Genomic DNA, 26,814 nt, shown 5'->3' with positions numbered 1-26,814 from the left:
TAAAGTCTGAGTCAGATGTTAAAACACAGAAGTCTCATTACAGAAGTACACTGAAGACACAATTAGAAGATCTAACAGTATCACAATGCCCAGGCACAGACAAAGGTAGGCTGGGCACCAGTTAAAAACAAACAAACAAACAATCAAAAAACCTGATTTTTCTATATTATGGCACAGCCTCTGGCACAGTAACATCCATTTTTGGTTTCCACTGACCCAATTTAGATTGCTTTAAAAAAAAAAGGCAGCAGAGAAGGTTTTTATGAACACAAGCTTTTGTTAAAGAGCTGTAACAAAAGTTTCTGATCCTTGGGTTTAAAAAAAAAATTACAGGTAAGCATGTCGCTCTGTTCAGTTTCACCTGTTCTATGGAAAAATTCACTGAAGTGTAAAAGGCTTTTCCACAAAGACTGCAATATGCTGCAGAGGAAAAGTTAACATGCAGTCAGTTATTTTGGTGTAAGTGTGCATGAAGAAAAGGCAAAAGTACTGAAGCAAGAAGTGAAATCTGAAGATGACTTGCTATACAGGCTCTCAAGAAACACACACAGCCCACAGCAATGCTCTAAGAGTTTCAAAGATAGTATGATGTAATTGCAATGACTGTTGTACATGCTTGATTTAAAACAAGGCATAACACTGCAGTTCAATTACCTGTTTTTCACACACACGCTTTCTAACTGTCTTGCTTACTAGCTGCTGAAGGGTCTCACACAAATGTATTTTACTCAGGTTTGCCCTAAGTTCCAATGGTGATTCCAGTTTGGTTCAACAAAATTCCAAGGCATTGTCTCCCACCCAAATGCTTTTAAATTTGTTTCAACTTTCCTCCCCTCCCCTTTCTTGCCACAACTTGATCCAAGATAAAGTTTATTTCATTTAGATTAGGATGGAGACAAGCCAATGAAGGAAGCAGCAACCAATAGGTGCCTTAATTTGACCTTGGACAAGCCAACTGATGAGAAAGAGGGTATATTTTAGGTAGCTTTAATGTTGTGCCTTATTGCAGAAAGTTAATTACTCTGTTACATATAGAAATAATCTATGTTGCTTAGCAACAACTGTAGTAAGCTACTCTCACAATTCAAAATTCTGGTTCCTCTTAAAAATGTCCTAGCACCATAAGAACGGGACACCTGGAGAAACATGAGGAAAGTCTCTTCTGAAGCAGCTAGTATCTCTCATATCTATTTTCAGCAAAAAATTAGTAAGAATCAAGAGATCAGAAACTGGATCACAGTCCTTCAATACCAAAAAAACCCCAAAAAGCCTTTTGAGGGCATATATTATACATATATAAATTCAACAACTGTCAGGCAAACTCACAAAATAAAACCAGAGGCTGCCTTAATTTATTCAGACTGTTAGGAAAATCCTATTATGGTCCAGATACCCTGACCGGGAAGAGATATTTCCTGAAACATTGGAATTAATACAGAAAGTCACCATGCTCAGTTTTTAATAATGTAAGTAAGACTGTGAACCAACTACTGATTAGCCTCCTGCCCTTCCTAAAGCCTATTAGCCGATTAGTAGCAAACATCTACTAATGTCCTAGATCTCTATTACAGTTATGTTTCAAGGGACTTGCAGAGGCTTTAGTGAAATTTTATTGGGGGAAAAAGCAGCAGCAGCAGTGTAGAAAAGGAAGGAAAAAAATCATGCAAATTCCTTAGACTTAGTCCTCCAGACTTAAAGATGGAAAAGAATCAACTTTCACCTTTTCCTTTATTGCATCAACCTGCAAAGGAATTCAGAAGGTGCAGCTTAGAAAAAAAATCAAATTCCATACTGAGCATAAAAAGGTAGAATCAGCAACAAAGGTTTAGGGGAGAAATATCTAATGACTAAAAATGTATGAGGAAAGTGAAAATAAAGGGCACACTGAAAGCAAAATTTAGAATATATATATATTTACTTCAGAGCTTATTGCAGAAGAATTTATGCTAGAGTAAGTATGAAAGAAAGCAGCTGAATCACTAGTAAAATTTATATAGCATTCTCGTTAACAGCAACTTAAGAGTCAGGTTCCACAAACTGGCATTATGCTTAAGAATAAAGAAGCTATTCTCATCTATGGCTAAGATCTGGAAGATGTTTTTTTCTCTTATACTGGACTTTTATACTCATGAAATGTTAATACTGCAACAGAAACAAACTATGACTGGACACAATAATGTCTAGTTAGATGGCAACCCAAGGAAACATTTTGTGTCTTGGGACTTGTTAGTAGTGTCCTTTTGTCTTTACTCTGGCATACTGGAGACATCAGATGCAAAACATATTTTAATAAGCATATTTTGAGTCAATAAAATAGATCCTTTATGACCATTTACACATTTTACTGCAAGAAAGCCAGCAGCTGTTGGTGTGTAAAAAAATTCTAATATCAAAAAAGGTACAGTAACATAGTGAGTTTTATAAAATGATTATATCCCCAGATTGTTTCCACACATTTTTAGGAAATATGTAGCTATTTGTTAACTTCTAAGGATACTTTTAAATTATGGGTTAAGTTATCAAAGTACTATGAAGATAAACAGATGTTAAGAATATTCATGGGTGGGGGAAGATAGCATAGTGGTTATGCATATCTGGGGCTCCAAAGTCCTAGGTTTATTCCCCACACCACCATGAGCCAGAGCTGAGCATTGCTCTGATATTAAAAACAAAACAACAAACTAAGAAGAAAAGGCTCAACAGGTGGCGTGTGGGACTTTTGTGATGGAGGTTCCTGGTTCATTTCTTGGCACATGATGTATCAGAGTTATTCTCTGACTTACTTTCTCCTTTTCTCTGCCTCATGCAAAACTCTAATAAAAAAAAAAAACTTTTCTTGAAGAAAATTTATTAAGGAGGGCTAGAAGTGAGCTCACTTGGGTAGAGTGCACACTTTACTGTGTGGAGCTCTCCACACAGTAACAGGGAAAACTCCACAGGCAGTGTGGTGCTGTGGTTGGTGTTTCTTCTTCTCTCTCTCTGAAACTGAAAAGTAGAAAAAAAAAATACATACATATACATATATATAGCTTATTGCGTAGGACACTTGCTTGCATCACCATGTGTGCACCCAGGTTCTAACCCTGGCACTACATGGGAGATACAATGGCATCTCTCCTTATCCTTTCTATTTGAATCAAAAAGTGGCCTTGGGCTGGTAAATTAGCTCATGTAGAGTGTATATTTCCTTTGACACACATGTTCGAGCTTGGCCTCCCCCCTACCCCCAGCCTTGCTCCTTCTATCTAAAAATAAGTTTGGAGTAGTGAAGTAGTCAGCAGTCTTAATATCAAAAAGAACATATATGTAGCTTCCCAGAGGAAAGAGGCACACACATTAAAACGAGTTTTAAGAATTGATTTTAGGAATATATTATTATTATTATTATTATTTTGCCTCCAGGGTTATTGCTGGGGCTTAGTGCCTGCACTATGATCCACTGCTCCTGAAGGCTATTTTCCCCATTTTGTTGCTCTTGTTGTGGGTTGTTGTTGTTGTTGTTATTATTATTATAGCTGTTGTTGTTGGATAGGACAGAGAGAAATCGAGAGACAAGGGAAAGACAGAGAGGAGGAGAGAAAGATACCTGCAGACCTGCTTAACCACTTGTGAAGTGACCCCCCTACAGATGGGGATCTGGGGACTCAAACCAGAATCTTTAGGCTGGTCCATGTGCACTTAACCCGCTGCGCTACTGCCCAGGCCCTGAAATATATTATTTAAAAAAAAGATTCATTGAATTTTTTTTTAAATCAAGTACATTGAGGGTAACTGTTCTGATGTTATGTTTGAGTTCCTAGCTATTTAATGTCATTTGTCAAAAAAATTTTTTTCAATCCTGATAAAAGAAATTTCATAAAAGAAATTTATGATCAGCTGAAATGATTTCTACTGGGAAAAAAGACATTAGAAAGTCTGCAACTAGAGTTTCACATAGCAAGAAAACTAGTTCCAAATATACTCAGAGGTGCCATTCATTACCTTTGTCAAATATTCCTTCATGACTTGAATAAAGTAGGGCATGGCAAAATCCATGATATTATGCCTCCATGCAGTTTCCAGGACAACATCTGGCCTTAAAAGGTCATAACAGGTAAAGAGACAAGCTCCGAAGCACTCTCTTTTTTCTTCCTGCAAAAACCACTGTAGAAGTTCTTCAGCTAGCTCAGTGTCTTTAGATTCAGAGGCATACTGCATTGCATCCTATTAAAAAGAAAAGGAAGAAGGGCATGCATTAATACCAAGAATTGATAAGCTGAGTATACAAAAATCTCAAAGGACGATGGTCAAGTATTCAGTTTGACATAAACACAAGCGAATCCTTAAAAAATCAAGAAATCTAATTTAACTATTACCTCCTCAAATGAAGGTATGACATGCAATTCTCATACGCACAAAATTACTGTTACAGGTCATTACTGTTTATAATATACCAAAGTATTTGGTTTAATCACCCTGTCCCCCACCCCAACTTTTTATCCACCTTGTACAGGCTATCTTTCTTGCACAGCTCTACACTCTGTTTCCAGCGATTGTTGCCTTTGAAGAGATAAGCAGCAATTCTTCTGAACTCAATGAGTTCATGCTTTTCCAAACGCTGTGCAAGTGAGATATTGTCAAAGTTGTCATAAGCATCTATTGATGTTCGCAGAGCCTTAAAAAACAAACAAAAAAAGCCATTGAATGACAATTTAGCTTCTCACTTTGCTTTAAAAGTTATGTCCTATCTTCTTCATAAATAAACTACTGTCGACTGACTCATTACTACAATCCAATTAATTAAAACATCAAAATACAAAGCTGTAATGTGAATGAGGATCAAAGTTCTGCAACTTAGTTTACAACAATAAAGGCCTCAAAGTTAGTGTGTCTGTAGATTTGTAACTTGGAGGCGAGATCTTATACTGGAACATACTATTTAGTCATACAGTGTGGTATGAGATAGGACCCTAAACATAAACCATGCTGCTAGTGATAGAAAGAAAAGACAACTAGCTTAACCTTAATATTTATATTTTTCAAATACAAAAACTTTCTTTTCACCAGGGAGAGTTTAATGAAAGATAGTATTATGGTATTAGGCAAGAAAAGCTGTACATAAAATAATTAAAAGCTAAGAGATAGATAACCTTTTTGATTCTGCCTATAGTTTAGATTTTTAGGCTTTAAGTATAATTGTTTTTGCAATGCATTATCTTAAAACAGGCTTAAGCAAACTTGACTAAAGAATAAAATTTAGACTCTAGGCATAAAAAATAATTACATATAATTCTGAAGGATTTTGATTTTTATCACAAAACACTGCAACTTTACATCCCAATAAACACCTAAGTTTTGAGAATATATGCAGGGACCAAACTGATTTACCTGATAATCTTCTTCTGTAATAAAGAGGTTGTTCAGTGACTCATTCACAGATTTGTTGTTGTGGTTCTGAACTGAACGCAAATATGGTTTCACCAGTGGTAGCTGTTTAACCTTTAACATAAAGAGTATGTTACAAATTAACCACTTGATTAAAGTTCCACTGACATAAGTTAATGAAGTAGGTCTTAGTTCATTGGTAAAAAGGAGTTATAATTTAAAAGTATTACCTTGCTGAAATAATTAACTGCACGAGTATGATCCAACCGTGGGGACAGCACCATTAGTAAATCATTTAACAACAGAGGCTTAAATTCTAAGTAGAACTGTATTGCTCTGTAGTACAGTTCCACATTGGCAACCTGAAGTGGGAAAAATCCATACAGAAGTCAGTATTTTCTAACGAGCTGTCTTTTTCAGAAGCATTTATTCTTAAAAAAGAAAAAAAACTTATTTTTTATTTTATATATTTTTAAGTATTTATTCCCTTTTGTTGCCCTTGTTGTTGTTATTGATGTTGTTGTTGTTGGATAGGACAGAGAGAAATGGAGAGAGATGGGGAAGACAGAGAGGGGGAGAGAAAGACACCTGCAGACCTGCCTCACCACTTGTGAAGTGTCTCCCCTGCAGGTGGGGGGCCGGGGGCTCGAACTGGGATCCTTGTGCCTATCCTTGTGCTTTGCTCCAAGTATGCTTAACCTGCTGGACTACCACCTGACTTTGGTTTATGGTGGTGTGGAGGAGTAAACCTGGGACCTCAGAGCCTTTTTTTAGTCTTTTGCATAACAATTATGTAGTCTTGTCTCCCCTGTTGAAAAAAAAATTTTAAAGGTGCCTTATTATTTAAATATTTATTTACTTAATTACTTTTATCAGAATACTGCTCAACTATAGCTTTTGGTGGCACTGGGGATTGAACCTGGGATCTTTGATGCTTCAAGCATTATTTTTGCATAACCAATATGCTGTCTCCTCAGCCCCTCCTATTTTTTTTTTAATTTAAAGATTTCATGTATTTATTAATGATATAGGACGAGGGAGAGAATCAGATTATCACTCTGGTACACATGTCACTGGGGATTACACTTGGGATCTCATGCTTGAAATTTCAATGCTTTCTCTACTGCATTACCTCTCAAGACAACTGTTTTGTTTTTTTAAAAAATATTTTAAAACATATTTATGTGTCTGAGAGAAGAGGAACAGAGTATCACTTTGGCACATGATCCTAGGGATCAAACTCAGGACCTCATGCTTCAAAGTGTAATGCTTTACTTACCATACCACCTCTTGGGCATCAAACATTTCCTTTCTAAAGAAGGTACATACCTTAGTAATTATATCTTTGAACTGCCCTTCTTTCCATGCATCTGTTGGATGATTCATCATGGTAATTATGGCATTATCATACTCTTCATATTTGTCATACAGAAACACCAATTCTGCCCAAAGATGAGCTTGTTCTGCAGCTCTTAGCACCTGCATAAGAAACATTTAATTGCTTTAATATGGATTATAGTATCTTGAGAATACTGATGCTTTAGTCTTAGCTATAGTGTTGCCTTACAGTGTTAAAAGCTGCTTACCTTAGGAATATTCACTCTGGACCAGAACAGCTCCAAGTGCTCCCTCATTTTCTGTGGTTTAAACTTAGAATATAGGATAGCTAATTCAGTGAACATCCCCATGTGAGCTCGCTCAAGTCCTAATGCTGCTTCCAACATGGTTATCAGTTCTTCAAAGTATCCACGATCCTAAGTAAAGGAAATCTGTAATTAGTAATTTATGTGGCAAAAAGCTCTCAAATAATATAAGTCTCTGTTCATTACCTGGTAGTAGTTGATAAGTTCCTCCAATTCATCTGCATGTACTACAATATGCAGCCCACACATCTGAGCAAGTCGGAATTCTTTCCCGTCTACACAAGCAAAGCAGACCTACAATAAAACATCTCAATTATGTAAACTGAACTGTAAACACGATGGAATAATTCAGTCAATCATTTCTAAGAGCATTTCTAAACGGCACCTAATTTTTCCATGCAAACTAGTATACAGATTACCTCTTTCCATGTCCGAGTACTATTAGCTTTCCTAGCTCCATCAACAGCGGCCTGATATTCACCCAAGTGAACCAAGGTAGATGCCAAACGTCCAAAATTTGAAACATTATTGTACAACAATTTAGCAGCATCATACATTTTTTCATCGTAACAACGGTCACCAACCTGGAAAAAAAGCCGATATGTTTTCATAATAATCTTCGTCCTCTCTCCAAAGTTGTAACTTAAGACTGAGAATGTATTTTCTTGGTGGCCCAGAGGTGGCGCAGTGGATAAAGCATTGGATTCTCAACCATAAAGTCCCAAGTTTAATCACTGGCAGCATATGTACCAGAATGATGTCTGGTTCTTTTTCTCTCTCCCCCTATCATTTTCATGAATAAATAAATAAGAGAATATATTTTCTTGTAAGACTTTTCTTCCTTTCTTTTAATTGCTTTTAGATGGAGACAGAGGCAGAGATGAGAGACCAAGGCACTAAAGCTTCCTTTAGTGTGGTCTCCACACAGGTAATGCATATGGCAGTGCAGCACACTATCCAAGTGAGCTATTTCACTGGCCTACTGCAAGATTTTTCACATGAAAAGTCTTCAGTTATAATACGTTGAGACTACAAAGCTAATCTGTCCAACTATTATTATTTACCTTATCCTCAGTACTGCAAATCAAAGCAGTATTTTGATCTTTCTCAACAATAAACAAAGTATAATTTAAGAAAATAAAAAATAGTGGTCTGGGAAGTGGCGCAGTGGATAAAGCATCGGACTCTCAAGCATGAGGTCCTGAGTTCAATTCCCGGCAGCACATGTACCAGAGTGATGTCTGGTTCTCTCTCATTAATAAATCAGTAAAATCTTTAAAAAAGAAAAGAAAAAAGAAAAAATTTAACAAGAAACTCACTTGTTGAATATGTGCATTATTTGGCCCATTGATGAATTCTTCTAGCTCTGCAAGGCGATTTGTTTTAGCCAATGCAAATATCAATTCTGTCTCCACATAGGATTCTCGAGCCTTCTTACGAGCCATCTGTAAATATTTAACTAGTTCTTCCCAGTTTCCTAGGTATGGAGAAACAAAAACTAAATCTAAACACAAATGTCTAAACATTAGAATTCTTTTTTAACCCAAGTTATTGAGAATTCCTTTTTTTTTTTCAAGGTAATATTATAGAGAGTAACACATATAAAAAGTACCCAAATTATCAAAAAAATCTATTATATTTCTGTATTCTTAATGCCAGAATGGGTAGATGAATTTCCACTTTTTCTTTTTTGTAGTTAGTGGGGCCTTCAGAAGGAAAGCTTTACAACTGGTGCAACAGGGCTGCAGGTGTTTCTCTTCCTTTTTTTTTTATAAGCATATTTTTAACTTTATTTATTATTGGATAGAGACAGAGATAAATTTAGAGGGGAGGAGGAGCTAGAGAGGGAGGGAGAGAGAGAGAGAGAGAGAGAGCCACCTGCAGCTCTACTTCACCACTAGCAAAACCTTCCCCTTGCAAGTGGGGACCAGGGCTTGAACCTGGGTGCTTGTAAACTGTAGGGTGTATGCATAACCAGGTGTACTACCACCTGGCCCCTCTTTCTCCCTCACTTAACTCCTCCTCCCCTCTCAATTTCTTTCTGTCTCTATGCAACTATAAATAAATATGTAAAAATGGGGGAGGCAGAGAAAGATTCTACAACACCAAAACCATCCCCCACTCTGGTGAGGGTTGTCGTTCTCAAATCTGGTCACACACACGACAAAGCAGCTGCACTATGCAGCTGCAGCCCCCCTCCTTGTTTCTTTATTGCCACAGGGTTATCAACTGGGGCTCCATGCCCACAAAACAAATCCATAGCTCCCAGAGGTCTGGCCCTCACAACTTTTAAAAATTATGATAGACGCAGAGAGAAATAGGGTGAGAGACAAAGGGAGATATCTCCAGGTAGTGCTCCACTACTTGAGAAGCTTTCCCACTGTAGGTGGAGGGTGGGGGGAGGATGGGGGCTTGAACTTAAGTCCTCCATATAGCATGGTAACCTATATGCTTTACAGGTTGTGCCCCTACCCAGTCCCTGCCCTTCTTTGATTACTGTTAATGAATTCTCCTAGTGGATATTTTATGACTTCACAAAAAACATCCTATCTAGACTATGATGGAGAGCTAAATGCTTTTTCAAATAGCCATGCAATATATAACTCAGGATAGCTATATCTCAATGCTTTGCTAAATCATATCTTAGATAAATTATCTGAATTGACAAGCACATAAAAGTAGTAAGTCATACCACTAGTATTGGCAGCCTGAACAACTTCCATGTAGGATGAAGGGTCATCTGCTTTGATGTAAGAATCAATGGCTTCTTTAACCATTCCTTTCTGTAACTGAGCTTTTGCAAGCTGACTCCAGACTGCAGGTTCATTGCAGCGTTCAGCAAATTCATATGCCCGATCCAAGTTTCCAATATGTTCAATTAAGACCTAGGCAACCAATTTTCAAGATACTCACTTACATACACCCATACAAGTAATCAAGAAAAGGTATTACAGTTTATATAAGCTTAGTATTTACCTGCACTGCTGAAGTATTGACATCGAATTTCCGGAAAATGGCAAATGCTTCTTCAAATAGCTCATTACTGATGGCAATATTGGCAATATCTGGGGCATCATAATTATCCAGGCGGTTAATGTACTCCATAACACGAGTACGGTCAGCTTTAATTGCAGTAAGGATGAGGAGGTTTTGAAGATTCCTTTAAGAAAACAAGATATTTGAATATATTTTAACACCTGATTGATTATAAAGAATAAATATTACAGTGGACGAGGTGGTGGTGCACATTACAGTGCATAAGGACCCAGATTCAAGCCCCTGGTCCATACCTGCAGGGGGAAAACTTTGCGAGTGGCAAAGCAGGGCTACAAGTGTCTATCCTCCATCACCCCCTTCCCTCTTGGTTTCTAGCTGTCTCTATCCAATACATAAATTAATATAATAAAAAAAAGTTTTCCTTCTGGCAGGGGATGATATCATAATGATTATACAAAGACTCTCATGCCTGAGGCTTTGAAGTCCCAGGTTCAACCCCCCACCCCACCATAAGCCAGAAATGAGTAGTTCTAAGAGGTAAAAAAAAAAAAAAAAAAGAGAAAAAAATTTCCCCTTTTCAGAAAGTACTATGCAAAGAACTATGAGAATAAAGAGATTCAGACAACTCCAATGTTTCTGTCTCTTTATTCCTTCCTAGAAAATACAAATCAGGGGGCAGGGTAGATCACATAATGGTCATGCAAAAAGACCCTCATGCTGAAGGCTTCAGAAATCACAGGTTTAATCATCCCACACCCCCATAAGCCAGGGCTGACTAGTGCTCTGGTAAAACAAACAAACAAACAAACAAAAATATGAAAGACTGAATATAAACAGCCAATAGACTCCTCTCAAAGCATACCTGTGTTCACTGAATACAGAGTTATCAAGGACAATTTTCTCTAGCAGTTCAATAAGTTCATTAGGAAGGTCTGCAGTCATAAAAGCCTTGACAGTTACTGACACTTCTTCAGGGTCCTGAGTCTCAGACAAAGCCGTCTGTACAACCTACAGGAGTATGATTAGTAAGTAAGTATGAGACTATATGGTTCTGGTGATGTTATCTAGTAGGAAGATAGCCTCAAGTAGAAAACTTGAAATAATCAAGAGAACAAAGGAAAAATATCTATAATCTAAAGTAACGGTTCTTCATTATCACATGTAATGTTCATGTCTACATGTAATCTAACAACACAGATCTGACACTATATTCAGTAATTCCTCCATCTCTGGCTATTTGCATGGTTTCCAGATATTGCAATGAAAATTTTCTTCAGGAAAATTTGTACTTGCTTGGTAATTTTTCCTAGAAAAGCTCCCAATAGTAACAACAACAACAACAAAAAAAAACAGTAACAACAACAACAAAAAGCAACAGCTCCAATCTATTTTCTTTTCTATTTATACTTCTTTTTTAAAAAATATATTCATTATTGGATAGAAACAGAGAGAAATTGAGAAGGGAGGGGGAGACAGAGAGGGAGACAGACAGAGAGACAGCTGCAGCATTGCTTCACCACTTGTGAAGCTTTTCCCCGCAGATGGGATAACAGCAATTTTTGCTCATTGAATATTTAATTTCCTTCTTAACTATAATAAACAGTTTTGAAATAATTAACCTGTCTATCTCATTTAAGGTACATTTTTAGGAGGGATATAGTACTTTATTTTTTAACATTTCTGATATATGTATCTATGTAGGGATTTTTGGGGGGGCTTCTTTCACAATGAATTATTCATAATTAACAGAACATAATTTCCAAACTTACCTGGTCAATTAAGGGTCTCCTGTAAGGGTTGCTTTCCAGCAGGACACTACCCCATAATTCTGGATCCTTTCGGCGTACCAGATAGCGGGAAAGACTTTTGAAGAGGGAATTCTCATTGCAAACCTAAATAAAACATTAAAGATTAATTTCAAGGTTAAAATGTAAAGGTTTTTTTTTCTTCAGATTTATGCCCTTAAATCGCCACAAGCCAGAGCTAAGCAGTGCTCTGGTACATAAAAATTAAAAACAACAACAACAACAAAAACAACACCCTAATATTCCTATCACCTATGTTCTCTTTAGTGTTTTTTAAAAAAATTTTAAAAAATATTTATGATATACCCCACCCTTATTTTCCCTTTTGTTGCCTTTGTTGTTTTATTGTTGTAGTTATTATTATTGTTGTTGTTTGGTGCCATTGATGTTGGACAGGACAGAGAGAATGGAGAGAGAAGGGGAAGAGACTGTTTGTGAAGCGACTGCCCTGCAGGTAGGGAGCAAGGGGCGTGAACCAGGATCTCTGCGCCGGTCATTGTGCTATTTGCCATGCAATCCACTGCACTATCGCCCGACTCCCTCTTTAGTGTTTTACATGAAAGTTTATTACTTCTATTTATAATATGAATTAAGACATAAACAAGATTTTCTTTTAAAAATACTTATATTTGTGGGATATGGAAAAAAAAAATTCAAAACATAAAAGAAAGAAAAAAAAAAGACAAAATGCAAAAATTCACAGACAAAAGTAAAATGATAAAATGAAAAGAAATTCTTTCATGTTAATTATTATCCTAAATGTTAATGGTTTTAATTATTAATTAAATGTAGAAACTGAAAAAAAAAACTTATATTTATTATTATACAGAAACAGATACAGGAGGGGGAGACAGAGAGAGGAAAAGACAGAGAGACACCTGCAGCCCTGCTTCACCACTTGTGAAGCTTTCCCCCTGCAGATGGGGACCGGGGCCTTGAAACTGGGTCCATGTGCACTGTAATGTGTGTGCTTAAAAAGGTGTGTCACGGGGAGTCGGGCTGTAGCGCAGGTGGCGCAAAGCACAAGGACCGGCATAAGGATCCCGGTTCGAACCCCGGCTCCTCACCTGCAGGGGAGTCGCTTAACAGGCGGTGGAGCAGGTCTGCAGGTGTCTATCTTTCTCTCCTCCTCTGTCTTCCCCTCCTCTCTCCGTTTCTCTCTGTCCTATCCAACAACGACGACAACAACAAAAATAACTACAACAATAAAAACAATAAGGGCAACAAAAGGGAATAAATAAATAAAATAAAATATTAAAAAAAAAAGCGTGTCACTACCTGGCCCTCAAGTTTTGCTTAAGATTTGTTTACTATGATAAAATAAAACTTCACAAATATTGTAAAGTTTTATCAGTATGTTCTTACAAATTTTCCCTGTCACCTAACACTACTCTGAAACTTCTAAAACCCAATAGTTCAAAATTGAGTAACAGATTTTTTTTTTAAATGCAGCCTATTGTCTACAAATTCTAGTAATACTTACATTAATAAGCTCCAGATCACACTGGCCACGTTCATAAGCAACACAGGCCAGATGTGGATCTCTCTTCTCACAATATTTCCCAACAACACGGCTGTCATAGTAAGGATTTTCACGAAGAAATCTCTCTGGGTTGTTATTGCTGTCTATATAGATTTTGGCTAATGCATTGTGAGTAGCTGGCTCTTCACAGCCTTCATGAATTCTGGCCTCTAGCCAAGGAAGAAGGAGTTTCAATCTAGTGAAAAACAAAACAATGACAATTCAGACACACATATAGAATTATAAAAGCACCTCATGGCCTATATAGTACTTTCCTTTACATTATTTGTCATCCACAATAATCCTATTGTAGACTAGATAATTAAAACTCCATCTCAAACTACAAAGAAGATACGTAAGACTTACTTCAAATCCTCCCAAACCTATCTATTACATTATCTAGATAGGACAAATAAAAACTACATAATAGGCTTTTAAAAAATAATGGACAGTGGTCCGGAAGGTGGCACAGTGGATAAAGAATACAACTCTTGGGAGTTGGGCAGTAATACAGCGGGTTAAGCGCATGTGGCGTGAAAGGCAAGGACTGGTGTAAGGATGTCGGTTTGAGCCCCCCGGCTCCCCACCTGCAGAGGAGTCGCTTCACAGGCTGTGAAGCATGTCTGCAGGTGTCTATCTTTCTTTCCCCCTCTCTCCATTTCTCTCTGTCCTATCGAACAATGATGACATCAATAACAACAATAATAACTACAACAACAATAAAAAAAAGGGCAACAAAAGGGAAAATAAAATTAAAAAAAAAAAAAAAAAAGAATAGGACTCTCAAACCTGAGGTCCAGAGTTCAATCTCCAGCAGCACATGTACCAGAGTGATATCTGGTTCTTTCTTTCTCCTCCTATCTTTCTCATTAATAAATAAAAATCTTAAAAAAAAAAAAATAGACAAAGGGCTGGGTGGTGGTGCACCTGGCTGAGTGCGCACATTATAGTGTGCAATGACCAGGGTTCAAGCCCACAGTCCGCAGGGGGAAATCTTCACAAGTGGTGAAGCAATGCTGCAGGCATCTCTCTTTCTCCCTCTCTCCCCGTACCCTCTCGATTTCTGGTCGTCTCTTTCCAATAAGTAAAAAATAATTTTAAAACATGGATAAAGTACCAATTTCAGGGAAAGTGACAAATGAGGAAAAGGTATGAAGAAAATAGGCTAGGTAATTATACTTTAACATAAATAACAATTAAGGCAGTAGCCTCAGTTCAAGTTATGACTTATTAAGTCAGGGATTTTGTTTCAGTGGTTCTGATTATCAAAACTCTTTTACCACGGTTTAAGTATTAAAAGCGTGGGTCAGGGAGTCGAGTGGTAGCGCAGCGGGTTAAGCGCATGTGGCGCAAAGCACAAGGACCAGTGTAAGGATCCCGGTTCAAGCCCCTGGCTCCCCACCTGCAGGGGAGTCGCTTCACAGGCGGTGAAGCAGATCTGCAGGTGTCTGTCTTTCTTTCTCTCTCTGTCTCCCCCCCCCCATTTCTCTCTGTCCTATCCAACAACGAATGACATCAACAACAATAATAACCACAACAAAGGCAACAAAAGGGGGGAAAATGGCCTCCAGGAGCAGTGGATTCACGGTGCAGGCATGTTTCCAAGTCCTGCATTCTACTGCTGAACCACCTACCTGACTGCAAAAATGGTTTTTTTGTTGTCTTTTCTAGCTGGAGTATGCCATTTCCTACATCAGCATTGTATGAATACTAATTTATCAAAACAGTGGTGGGGGAGAGAGGCGACAGAAGGTCATGGCATAATAAGTCTTAGAAGCACTTATACAATATTCTCTTCTCCTGGAGTTTCAGTCATTATGGACAATCTTTATGCCATCTCCTCTAGCCCCATAATTCTTAACATTTTAAAGTTCAAATAAAAATCAGTACAGGTTATAGAAATGCTCAACTGGTAGAGCACTGTACTTGCATAACTCAAGTTTCTGGTTCAATTCCTGGTATCACATGTAATATAGTGTTATTCTGGCTTCTGTCTCATGTGAAACACTGTCACTCGTGCAGTAAAATAAATTTTAATGAAAAAATCAGAACAGCTCAGTATTATATAGGGAGCTGTCTATCCTTGTTATACTTGAAAAAATACTATGGTTATTAGAAGAATTATTGGATTGGTATCAAACCTAATTAAAAGGATGCTTTTGACAAAGTTTACATTAAAAGCATACATAAACTCAAGCGATATGACACAAATCTACAAAACAGTGATAACCAAGTTCACACATTTTCTAGATGACAGTCACAAGGTTTCAGAAATTCAGTAAAAGCTAGTTAGCCACTTCTAAAGTATCTTTTTCCAAGCAATAATGGTTCTTAGGTTAGTGTGGCTTTCTGGCAACTGACAGGCTAATCCATTACCATGCTCAGAGGGACTATTAATTAGTCCCAGATAGAAAAGTTAAAATAGTACAATACCTGTTTCTTTTCTCAACCTCTGCGACAAGCTCATCAGTAGAGAATTGACCTCTTACAACAAGAATCAAATTTTTAATGACATCTTCAGAGCAATCAACATCAAGTAATCCTCCAATAACCACAGGAAGTCGACTTGGATTCACCTATTGATAATAAAAATAAAAACAGAAAAATGCTACCGTGTTCATAAACAAGGCAAAATGAAATAAAAATAACATAAAACACATTTTCCTTAAGTTAAATTTTTAAAATTCAGTAATTCAAGAGACTAAATTTGCTAGTAGAGATAAGAATTCAGCTGAAAGTTGGACTTGAAAACTACCTCAGTACTACTCCGAAGAATAAGCAAGTCCAACGAGGTAAAAAATTACCAAATAATTATGTAAGACCACCTAATAAACATGCCTCCATTATAGCAAAACTGCCTTTCTAGTTTTGGAACTAAGAGGTAGTTGATAATATCTATGAAGATGGTTTATAAACTGCTTATAGAATCTACAGCTTCTACAGAAACCTCAATTAAGCAGGAAATATCCCACTCCAATGTTTTTTTCAATAATAGCAATGTACTTATCATGCATGTAACATTTTAAAAAGAGAAACAATTCTGCTGGAAAATAATAAAAACTCAAAAATTTTTGCAGGCTTTTTATTGGGTAGTTTCAAATGGATGAAGATTTTCAAAGTATGAAAAGTAAAATATGCTCTAAGACAGTATGTTTAAGTTATCTAAGTTTTACTTACCTTCTGTACATATATCTCTATATACTTTTGAAGATTATTTCTATATAAATAGAGCACCAAATCATGGACAAAATCAAATCGATCACACACAATGATAAGGGGTAATTGATCTGTTAGTTTTGCTTCCTGAAAAAAGAACAAAAGGATGATTTAATTGCCTCATTCTCCTTGCACCTGCTACTAAATCAATGTAAATTGGGAAGATCTGTTCTATAATTACAAGTAAGGCTCACATAAACATGGTTCTCATACAAAGAAAGAGATGTCTCGGGTGGAGGGTAGGTAGCATAATGGTTATGCAAACAGACTCTCATGCTTGAGGCTCCAACGTCCCAGGTTCAATCCCCAATCCCCCACACCACCATAAGCCTGAGCTGAACAGTGCACTGCTCTGGTAACAAAAAAAAAAAAAAGAAGAAAAAAAAAAAAAGATGTCTAAACAGCTGGAAAGTGCTCATTTCAGTTTCAGTAAAATTTGACTAGACAATAATCAAACTTACAGCAAAATACTACTTCCTTTACATTTTATAAAGTATCAACTTTAAGACTTGAGGCACCAGTGGCACTCAGGATATGAAACCATCACACAGGAACTGAGTAGTAACGCTTAAAATGAAATTACTGATGTAAGAACAGTCACATAAATGGCTCATGTGTTTACCCCTCCCTCCCTATCTCAATCAACCTCACTAGACTCCAACCATTTACTTTAATAATGCTAAAAAAGGCAACAAGATATTACTGTAATAAGAAAAAGGCCTTTAAAAAAAGCACTTAAAGAGTTTTTTATTTTTCCATCAGGATTATCACTGGGGCTTGGTGCCTACATAGTGATTCCACTATTCTAGATGGCCTTCCCCCTTAATCTTTTTTCTCTTTTTCTGATGGAGATAGAATGAAATATAGGGTGGGTAGGAGGGAGAGGGAAAAAGACACTTCTGGCACTGCTCCACCAGTCAAGAAACAATGTTCCTCTCCTCACAGGTGGGGATTTGGGGCTGAATGTGGGTCCTCACACATAGTGTGCACTTTACTGGGCACAGCACTGTCCGGCCCCATTAAGAAAGGGGAGAGGGGTATATGTTGAGAGAGAGACAAAGGAGAATGAGAATCAAACTCAGAGCTTCATGTTTCAGAATCCAATACTTTATTATGGCTGCACTTGAAGACATCATTAAATTACCAATTCTTTTACCACCACAAATACCAAGTTATAGTCCTACTACTAGATTGACATATTACAAAGACCTATACTGGGCATTACCTGGTACATGTCCTGTACATTCCACAGATATAAGGTTCAGCACAAAAAACAACAATTTCTATCAGGAATTCATTGAAACATAGTGAAACATTCCTCAATAAATGACTCCTATCTATTACGAAATAGAACAAAGCAGAGTGGAATTTTCCCTAATGACATTTGCTAAAAATATTATTCACGGGTGGGGGAGACAGCATGATGGTTATGCAAAAGATTTTCATGCCTGAAGCTCTGAAGTCACAGGTTCAATCCCCAGCACCACCACAAGCCAGAGCTGTGCAGTGGTCTGGTAAATAAATTATTATCAAGGTCAGAATGAAATGATTCTTAATTCTAGTGCATATCAGTCAGCCAATTATAAAAAATTTGAAAGGTCAATGAAGTATTTGGAAAAAAAATAAATTTGGAAGTCATGAAAACCCTTGAACTAACTAACTAACTAACTATATATATATGATTTTTTTTTTAAAGGCTGTAAATCAGAAGTGGAAGTCCAGCTACAGATTTTCAAATTAAGAAACATCTAAAGCAGTATTTTTTTTTTTTTAAGTTTTACTTATGAGAGAGGGGAGAAAGAAGTATAGATAGAACCAGAGTAACACTCCAGCACATGTAATACTGAGGACTGAATTTAGAACCCCATGCTTCAGAGTTCAATGCTTTATGCACTATGCCACTTCCTAGGCTGCCATACTAGACTTCATGAGCCTAGTTTTAATAAGCACACAAAATTGTGCAAATGATTTCACATATGGAAGTAATGTTAATAATGTTTTAAATAAGTTATTAAAAAGTTACCCACTAGTTACTATTTAAACTTTTTGTGATCAAAATTGAAATTAAGCAAATTATATGTGTATATATATTTTATTTTAAATACATTAAAAATAACTTGTTCTATTTTTTAAAACTTTATTTGATAGGACAGAGAGAAATTTTGAGGGTAGAGGGAGACAGAGAGAGAGAGAGAGAGAGAGAGAGACTCCTGCAGGACTACTTCACTACTTGTGAAGCTTTCCCCTTGCAAGTAGGAACTGGAGGCTTGAATCAGGTCCTTGCACACTGTCATGTGTGCATTTAAGCAGGTGTGCACCACCACTCAGTCCCTATATACATACATTTTAAATCCAAGTACTAGTCAGTCCTGGCTATTTGTAGTGTGTATGTGTAGAGTGCCTACTGGGATCTCTCGCATGCGAATTTTGTGTGCCAACACTGTGCTTTCACCCAGCCCCAGAGATTTTTCTGTAAGCATAAAGCTATTCATTTAACTAAATAAAGCAGGAGATGGCGGAGAGGATGGGATAGGGATAGGTTGCATTATAGTCAGGGTAATCTGGATTTCCTTAAAATCTGAAGATAAGGAAGCAGTTCATGAAGGTCTGCATGAAAGGCAGAAAGGGGCATTAGCAAAGGATGTTGAGCAGGAGAGGCCTTAGGGAGTTTTAAGAAAAGCAAGGAAGTCAGTATGGCTAAAGCAAAGCCAGGAAAAGAAAAATGACAGAAAACAAGATTAAAGAACTAGAAGTCATCTTAGTCTGAAAAAAGTTCCACACTTTCTATAGAAAACTGTAGTTTCACACAATTAGGGTATTATATTAGCCAAATGATGCTGATGACACCATTCCATCCTGCTCCAGGCTACTGTAAAGGAATTATTTTCCACTCATCTCTGTATTCTTGGTGCCAAACATACAACTTGCACTTGCACATTTCAATCAGATTGAGAGCTCTTTAAAAAACAAAAAACCCATGATTTACATACAATTATAATGTAGTTAGTACCTCCAAAATGAAATGAAAAGTGATAGTGAAAAGTAGTATTACAAGTACATATTATAGTACAATAAGGAAAATATGTCTAAGGTGTTGAATGTCACTATTGAGGTAACAGGTTAAATATAATAGCTCCATCTCAGATTACTTAAACACACTAAGTTTATCTCTAACTCAGGCTAGTTAGCTCACACATTCAAGAAGTCAGAAATAAGTCAAAAGTCAAAAAGAAAGATAGGCTGACAGAAAATACATGTATTCTTTCATCTGTCCAGTCTTGCAAGCTGCTTGAGTATATTTAAATTGTACATCTGTGTCCTGACTAAAGTTAACAATGAATCCAAGAAAGTAAGAGACCATAGAGAAATAAATAACTGAAATTAATTAAAGGTTCGCCTTTGAGAATTAAAGGACTAAAAAATATTTAATTAACTTGTTTCTAACAAATATCAATACAGCTTATTAATATGCTATCACTTGAATACCTATGGTACAGAAGACACTTGATAACCCCTGGGTTGAAGAGACTGAGGGTAGGGCACATTATTTCATTTGTCTGAGGTAATCATTACACATATACTGAAGGAATAAGTAATAGTTAATATGGAATTTGAAAAAGGTTGGAATTAAAAAAAGCATACAATTGACATCCACTCTCCTATCTGATCAAGGCTGTACCTAATTCACAAGTGTGGAGGAGTAATCCTCATCTAATTAGATCTCATGGGCTGAGTGACTTTATTTGCTCAAGAGTATTACAATCAAGTGAAAATAGTTAATTTAGTACTATGTCACATACTTTTGACAGTTCAAAAAAACTGAAGAAATTGCAAGCAAAGCACAAAGCTGAGAAGTTAGTAAAAAAAGAACTAAATATAAAATCTTGGAAGTTTTCTTTTTAAAAGGGAAACAGAACTGATACTAAAAGGAGGAAATGAACTGGCATTGTGGGTACACCAGTCAAGCATAAAACATTAAATCTTTCTCACTTAGAGTTTTTTTTTTTGTTTGTTTGTTTTAGGGTACCAGAAAGTCAAATACATTATGTTAGCCAAGGCACTCAATAGTTTCATGATGGCCTAGAGATTATACAACTATATACTTGGGGGTAGGAGGAGAGTTTATCTTTTACCTAGAATGTAGGGCAACTCTGTAAATTGATTACCTCATTCACAGACAAAAATAAAGAGTGGGTGGGGGTGGAGAGGAGGGATATTATACCAGTGGTAGCATAACATACTTTTATGTCTGCAGTCAGGGTGGTTAAGCAAAAAGACTTTTATGTTTCAGTGTCCCAAGCCCCAGGTTCTACCCTCCAAATCACCAGAAGCTTGAGCTGAGCAATGCTCTTTAAACAGATGGCCATTCATAAGTATTACTTATCAATTTCCTTCCCCATTTCAAAGGAAACTGTAGAGATTTAATTTGGGGGGGGGGGAAACTCAGCACATACTTTGAGAATGCTAAGACTCTGACAATGCAGAATAAAATATTTTAAAACTATGACTGAATTCTGGCAGAATGGCTGACCTTCAAGCCAACCAGAAGATGGATTCAAAACCTCCTACCTTGAGAAAATTCTTGACTCGTTCTGGATCATAGCAGTTGCTTTCTCTACAGATTCTTTCTACTTCTTTGATCTGTCCAGTCTTGCAAGCTGCTTGAATATATTTAAAGTGCACATCTGGGTCCTGACTAAAGTTAACAATGGATCCAAGAAAGTAAAAGAGACCTTAGAGAAATAAATAACTGGAATTAATTAAAGGTTCATCTTTGAGAATTGAAGGACTAAGAAATACGTAATCATAAAATTGCTAAGTGATCCCAAAACTAGTTCCTAAAACATTCAATATTTACTAATCCAGAAATCAGTTCAACAAAAAGAATTTGCACCTTAATTCCTATGAAATAAAATTTCACTCACTCCTAATTGCTGAGAAATAGGAGGTAGCAACTCAATATCAAAACTAATACATTATATTATTTCATGAGAACTTTTAACTGAAGTTCCCTAAAACAGGCATTTTTTTATACAGAGCTAACAGAAAACATACAAAAATAACTTGAAAATAATGCAGATCCATGTACTCAGTCTCAGAAGAGAATGAGGGCAAAGCAACATGTGAAAAATCACAGTGATAAAATATTTATTCATACTTTGCAATCAAGAATGATATGGGGCCAGGAAAATAGTTGTGTTAGAGCACAGAACTCGGATGTATATAGCCACGGAGGATCGAACCTTATGCCAGAGTTGAGCAGTGCTCTGGAGTCTCTCTCTCGTGAAAGAAAGGGGGAGGAGGGAGGGAGAGTAAGGAAGGAAATAGTTTAATGCAGTGTTATTTTAACAGAACTTCTGCAGTAACAAAAATGTTCTGCATCTACACTGTCTTATATAATAGTCACTAAGAATTAACGACTAGTAAAAACCCAAAATGTGGCTAGTGGAAATGGACTCAGTTTTTTGTGGCCCTGAAGGTGGCGTAGTGGCTATAGAATTAGACTTAATTTTTTTTTTTTTGAGTCACCAAGGTTATAACTGGGGCTCAGTGCCAGCACAAAAACTCCACTTCTCTTAGTGCCCACAATCCTTTCTCCCTTTTCCTTTATTCTAACAATGACAGAAACAGAAAGGGAGAAGGAATGAGAAAGGGAGAAACACCTGTTTAAGGGATGGTTAGGTCTTCTTGTCAAAGGAACATGAACAGAACAACCATTTAGTAAAAAAAAGAATATTTTTTTAAAAAATAGTTATCTAGGGAGTCGGGTGGTAGCGCAGTGGGCTAAGCGCATGTGGCGCAAAGCACAAGGACCAGCGTAAGGATCCCGGTTCAAGCTCCCGTCTCCCCACCTGCAGGGGAGTCGCTTCACAAGCAGTGAAGCAGGTCTGCAGGTGTCTATCTTTCTCTCCCTCTGTCTTTTTTCCCCTCCTCTCCATTTCTCTCTGTCCTATCCAATAACAACATCAATAACAACAACTACAACAATAAAACAAGGGCAACAAAAGGGAATAGATAAATAATTAAAAATTAATAAATTGCTATATATGGCCACTTGTGGCCAGTAGTTCTGTATTCCTTAGGTCAGATAATAGTTACTTGCTAATCTTCCAATAGAGACCCTCAGATTCTGTTCCTTTCATTATTCAGAGAATGGGGAGATGGTGAGCTCTGAAGCCCAGCCCAGGGATGGAGGAGACAGTTCTGTGTCAGATATAATAGAAGGGAGGAGGGGGGGGGGGCATGCTGCTGCCTGACTGCCACTGTTGGTTGCACACACTTTTGCAAAAGAGTAAACACCTTGCTTCAATTTATCTTTTGCCTGGACAAGTCATTTTAATTGGACGTTATTTACAACACCTGCAACATTGTTGGTCAAATTTTCACTGACAGGTGGAGAATGGGGGCTTGAATCAGGATCTTTACACCTGGTTACTTTGGTGTACCACTGTTGGCACAAAACTAAATTTTAGAAAAGATTTCATTTATTATATGAGGGAATTTCACATGAGGCAAAGAAAAGGAGAGAGAGAGAGAGAGAGAGATAAGCCAGAGGACCACTCTAATACTGGCAGTGCTGAAGACCAAGCTGGGGAACTCAGAAACTAATGCTCAGTGCTCTTACTAGTTGAGCTATTTCCCTAGCCACAGAACTAAAAAATTTAATGTATTCCACTTTAACTACTGTAATTTTTATTATGAACATTTTTTGTTACTGTTGCCACTGGGGCTTTATAGTTCCAGGTCAATGATTTCAGATACTAAGAGTGAGGGAAAGACACTATAGCATGGAAGCTTCCTATAATGCAGTGGGGGCTCAGCTTGAACCTGGGCCACCTGCTTGTAAAACAAATCTACAATCCAGGTGAGCTATTCTGCTGGCCCAATTTTGACTACTTTAAATTTATAAAATTAGTAGGGGGGTAACTATTGTAATGTATACTAGATATTTAGTGTATATTATAACATATTTAGTGTATAGTAGATAAACTGATATTTAGTGTATACTAGCTATTTAGTGTGTAGTTAACAGAAACCTATCTATTTCATGAATAAATAAATAAAATAAAAAAAAATAGAATAGTTCATTCCATCTATCTGGAGCAATGCTAAAAGAATTACAGAAGGTTAATGGGAACCAGTTTAGCTAATGAACTTGTGAGTCACCCATTGGTGATGACATCAATACAGTAGTGATTCTCAATTATCGTGATTTTCTTATGAGGAGACAGGTCTTCAGGTGTCTGTCTCTCTCCATTTCTTTCTGTCCTATCTAACGACGACATCATCAACAACAACAATAATAACTACAACAACAATAAAAAACAAGGGCAACAAAAGGGAAAATAAATAAATAAAAGATAATACTTATTGAATAAACTGTCTCATAAAAATATAATAGTCTTTGATCAGAACAATACCTCTCCCTGGTTATCTGAATTAAAAGCAACTCAGGAATTTCCAATTACCTTCAAAACTCTTGAAAGATTCAAAAAGTTCTATCAGAGACTGAGTTGACAGTTGTTCATGATACTTAGAAGCCACCTGAACACAGATTTGCAGATTCTGACGAATATTAGCAGACAGCATAGCTCTGAGGCACTCCAAGGAGTCTTCTACTGATAAGGATCCAAAGTAATTCACTAACCACTATTGGACAAAATGAGTAAGTTCATAAATAAACAACACTGAATATAAAGGTAACATGAAATTATTATCATTTAGTACTACAAACACATTTTGTGTAATGCCAATTACATAACAAACACAATTTGTTAAGTAAGAGACTGAAATACCTCAGGATTAAGGAGATGGGTGTGAACAACTGCACGTTTTATGTCATATAAGTCAGTGAAGTGTTCCAATGCCCGCTGCAGGAGGCCAGCCTTTTCACACAGCTGAGCAATGTGAGCCCGGTCATAATGTGTAAACATCTGGTTCCCTAGAATTGCATCTGCAACCTAGAAAACCACCAGCAGGATGAGTTTATTTTAACATCCTCTATTTATACCAAGACTTTTAAAATCAAGATAAGATACTAAGATTCAACAGTGAATTATCCTGTAAACTAATCACTAATAAAAAAGATTTAATAGTGAATCAATAAAGGAAAGTATAAAGTAGTGTTGACTAGATCTTAAACTGGCATCTTAGTAGCTTCAGGTAACAAATGAAGCAACTCTGAGTAACTACTAAATCTGTGTTGAAATATGTCTAAAAAGCATGAAAACACATACTTGAGGTGCATGCATAAGGTTCATCTCAAGCAGCCGTGTTTGTAAAGGACCTTCAGATGGGCGATTATTCTTCAGGGCATCAAGCAAGAATGCAGTACACTGCTGAATTAGGTTATATTCCATAAAGACATCCACAATCTACAAGTTTAAAGGAGTTTAATATGAGTACTTTAAAATTGCTTCATTTTATTACTGACAATATAGAAATAAAAAAAAATCAAACATTCTCTTTCTTCACATATGAAAAACTGTCAGATCCATTTGCAGAAAAAAACATTATTTGGGTAACATCACAATGTAAGCATATTTTTGTCTTCAGGAGTTATTTTTAGTTTTTGGAGGAAACAGGGACAAAATATTTTAAGGTATAATAGTATAAGGTAATCAACCTAACTGAACTTTTTACCAAAGCACTGCTCAGCTCTGGCTTATGGTGGTGCAGGGGATTGAACCTGCACATTGAAGCCTCAGGCAAGACTAACTGAATTTTTTATAAAATATTTAAAACACATAAAAGAATAACTATGAAGAATTGTGAGACTTGTTTCCCAATAACCAACATATTTAGTTCCCCTTCACTCAGTAACAACAATTGCTACTCAGAGAAGTAGAGAGGGAGACACACTAAGGCACAGTAGTTCCCCTGAAACCGTGGAACTCCCATGGGGTCTAGGGCTAAAACCTTGGCCACTTGCATAGCAAGGGATATGTCCTACCTGCTGGGCTACTGTCCTACTCTGGTAGTATCCACTCTTGTATTTTTAAGATTTTCACATATACATTTTTTTTTTTTTGCCTCCAGGGTTATTGCTGGGGCTCAATGCCTGCACCAGGAATCCACTGCCCCTGGAGGCCATTTTTTCCCCTTTTGCTACCCTTTTTTTATCGTTGTTGTGGTTATTATTGTTGTTGTTATTGATGTCCTTGTTAGTCAGGTTATGGTAGTATGGGGGATCGAACCCTGGACTAAGGAACCTTAGGCAAGAAAATCTTTTTGCGCACCCATTATGCTTTTCTCAATACCCATGTTTTTAATAAATACATCTCTAAATAAAATGGTGTCCTGTTTTAAAACTGTATACAAATGGTATCTTACTACACACTGACATTTTGTTTTTAAAAGACACTTGAGGTTAATTTGTGTACACAAGTATGACTTTCATTTCCACAGATTGAAAAAGGTTAAACTCGTCCTCTCCAAAGCTATTACTCAGGTCCTAGTATGCCCCATTTATCAACTTCTATAGATGCCTTTACCTGTGTGATATCAGCAAGAGGCTCTTCATCTTGAACTAGCATTTGAGCAAATTGCTGTCCCTGATCTGGACTGATACGCATGACATTTCTAAGTAGAAAGATCCAGTCTGGAGTATAGCCAACCTACAAATAGACAAAACTTAAAATCTGAATCAAAGTTTCATTTTTATATAACTTAAAAAAAACTTTCAATTATCTTTATTTATTGGATAAAGATAGCCAGAAATTGAGAAGGTGGGGGCTGGGGGCTTGAACTCATGTTCTTTCACACCGTAACATGTTTGTTCAATTGGGTACACCACCACCTGGCCCCTTCATTTTTACGTAATCCAAGAGTTTTTTATGCAGTAGAATCATGCTAATACAGAGTTACTGGTGAATGCACAAATATAGTTTAACTTAAGATGCTTAATTCTGAGTTCAGTTTATAATAGACAAATAGACATCTTAGTGATGACATATTTAAACAAATAGCTGTAAATTTTATTAACTAGTTTATTTTCAAAGAATAAAACTACTTCAATAGGTGAGGTATGAAAATTCTAAAATGTCCTACAGGAGAACTGGCTCAGTTTTTTATTTAATTAATTGATTTTATTTGGTAGGACAGAAAGAAATTGAGAAGGGAGTGAGGAGGTAGAGGAGTGAAAAAGACATCTGTAGGACTGCTTCACCACTTGTGACGTTAAAATTGTGTCTTTGTATTTTGCCAAGTAATTTAAAAGCTAAGGAAATTCAATAATAAAACCTCTGAGAATTACTATAGGATAATT

At 36.7% G+C, this 26,814-nt stretch overlaps 1 protein-coding gene across 2 annotated transcripts in view; it reads right to left on the bottom strand.

Moving 5' to 3' along the window:
* Nucleotides 1–26,814, bottom strand: part of CLTC (clathrin heavy chain) — a 72,251-nt gene that overhangs the window by 6,087 nt on the left and 39,350 nt on the right. Inside the window, exons 10-31 of one of the 2 annotated variants that reach the window (XM_060203848.1) lie at nucleotides 26,042–26,164; nucleotides 24,785–24,922; nucleotides 24,344–24,508; nucleotides 24,017–24,197; nucleotides 21,117–21,280; nucleotides 16,509–16,634; nucleotides 15,765–15,907; nucleotides 13,293–13,527; nucleotides 11,774–11,896; nucleotides 10,867–11,012; nucleotides 9,984–10,167; nucleotides 9,700–9,892; nucleotides 8,327–8,484; nucleotides 7,427–7,591; nucleotides 7,194–7,301; nucleotides 6,951–7,118; nucleotides 6,694–6,843; nucleotides 5,595–5,726; nucleotides 5,368–5,478; nucleotides 4,484–4,654; nucleotides 3,982–4,203; nucleotides 1,721–1,741 (exon numbers count right to left, since the gene is read on the bottom strand). In XM_060203848.1, coding sequence (XP_060059831.1) covers nucleotides 1,721–1,741; nucleotides 3,982–4,203; nucleotides 4,484–4,654; nucleotides 5,368–5,478; nucleotides 5,595–5,726; nucleotides 6,694–6,843; nucleotides 6,951–7,118; nucleotides 7,194–7,301; nucleotides 7,427–7,591; nucleotides 8,327–8,484; nucleotides 9,700–9,892; nucleotides 9,984–10,167; nucleotides 10,867–11,012; nucleotides 11,774–11,896; nucleotides 13,293–13,527; nucleotides 15,765–15,907; nucleotides 16,509–16,634; nucleotides 21,117–21,280; nucleotides 24,017–24,197; nucleotides 24,344–24,508; nucleotides 24,785–24,922; nucleotides 26,042–26,164 — 3,327 coding nt within the window. The remainder of the gene's footprint in view (nucleotides 1–1,720; nucleotides 1,742–3,981; nucleotides 4,204–4,483; nucleotides 4,655–5,367; nucleotides 5,479–5,594; nucleotides 5,727–6,693; nucleotides 6,844–6,950; nucleotides 7,119–7,193; nucleotides 7,302–7,426; nucleotides 7,592–8,326; nucleotides 8,485–9,699; nucleotides 9,893–9,983; nucleotides 10,168–10,866; nucleotides 11,013–11,773; nucleotides 11,897–13,292; nucleotides 13,528–15,764; nucleotides 15,908–16,508; nucleotides 16,635–21,116; nucleotides 21,281–24,016; nucleotides 24,198–24,343; nucleotides 24,509–24,784; nucleotides 24,923–26,041; nucleotides 26,165–26,814) is intronic. The other variant, XM_060203849.1, reaches the window with a different exon arrangement.

Source organism: Erinaceus europaeus, chromosome 12 (assembly GCF_950295315.1).
Source record: "Erinaceus europaeus chromosome 12, mEriEur2.1, whole genome shotgun sequence".
NCBI classification, from domain to species: Eukaryota; Metazoa; Chordata; class Mammalia; order Eulipotyphla; family Erinaceidae; genus Erinaceus; species Erinaceus europaeus.
Note: the sequence above shows the minus strand (reverse complement) of the source record. Positions and strands in the feature narration are given on the sequence as shown.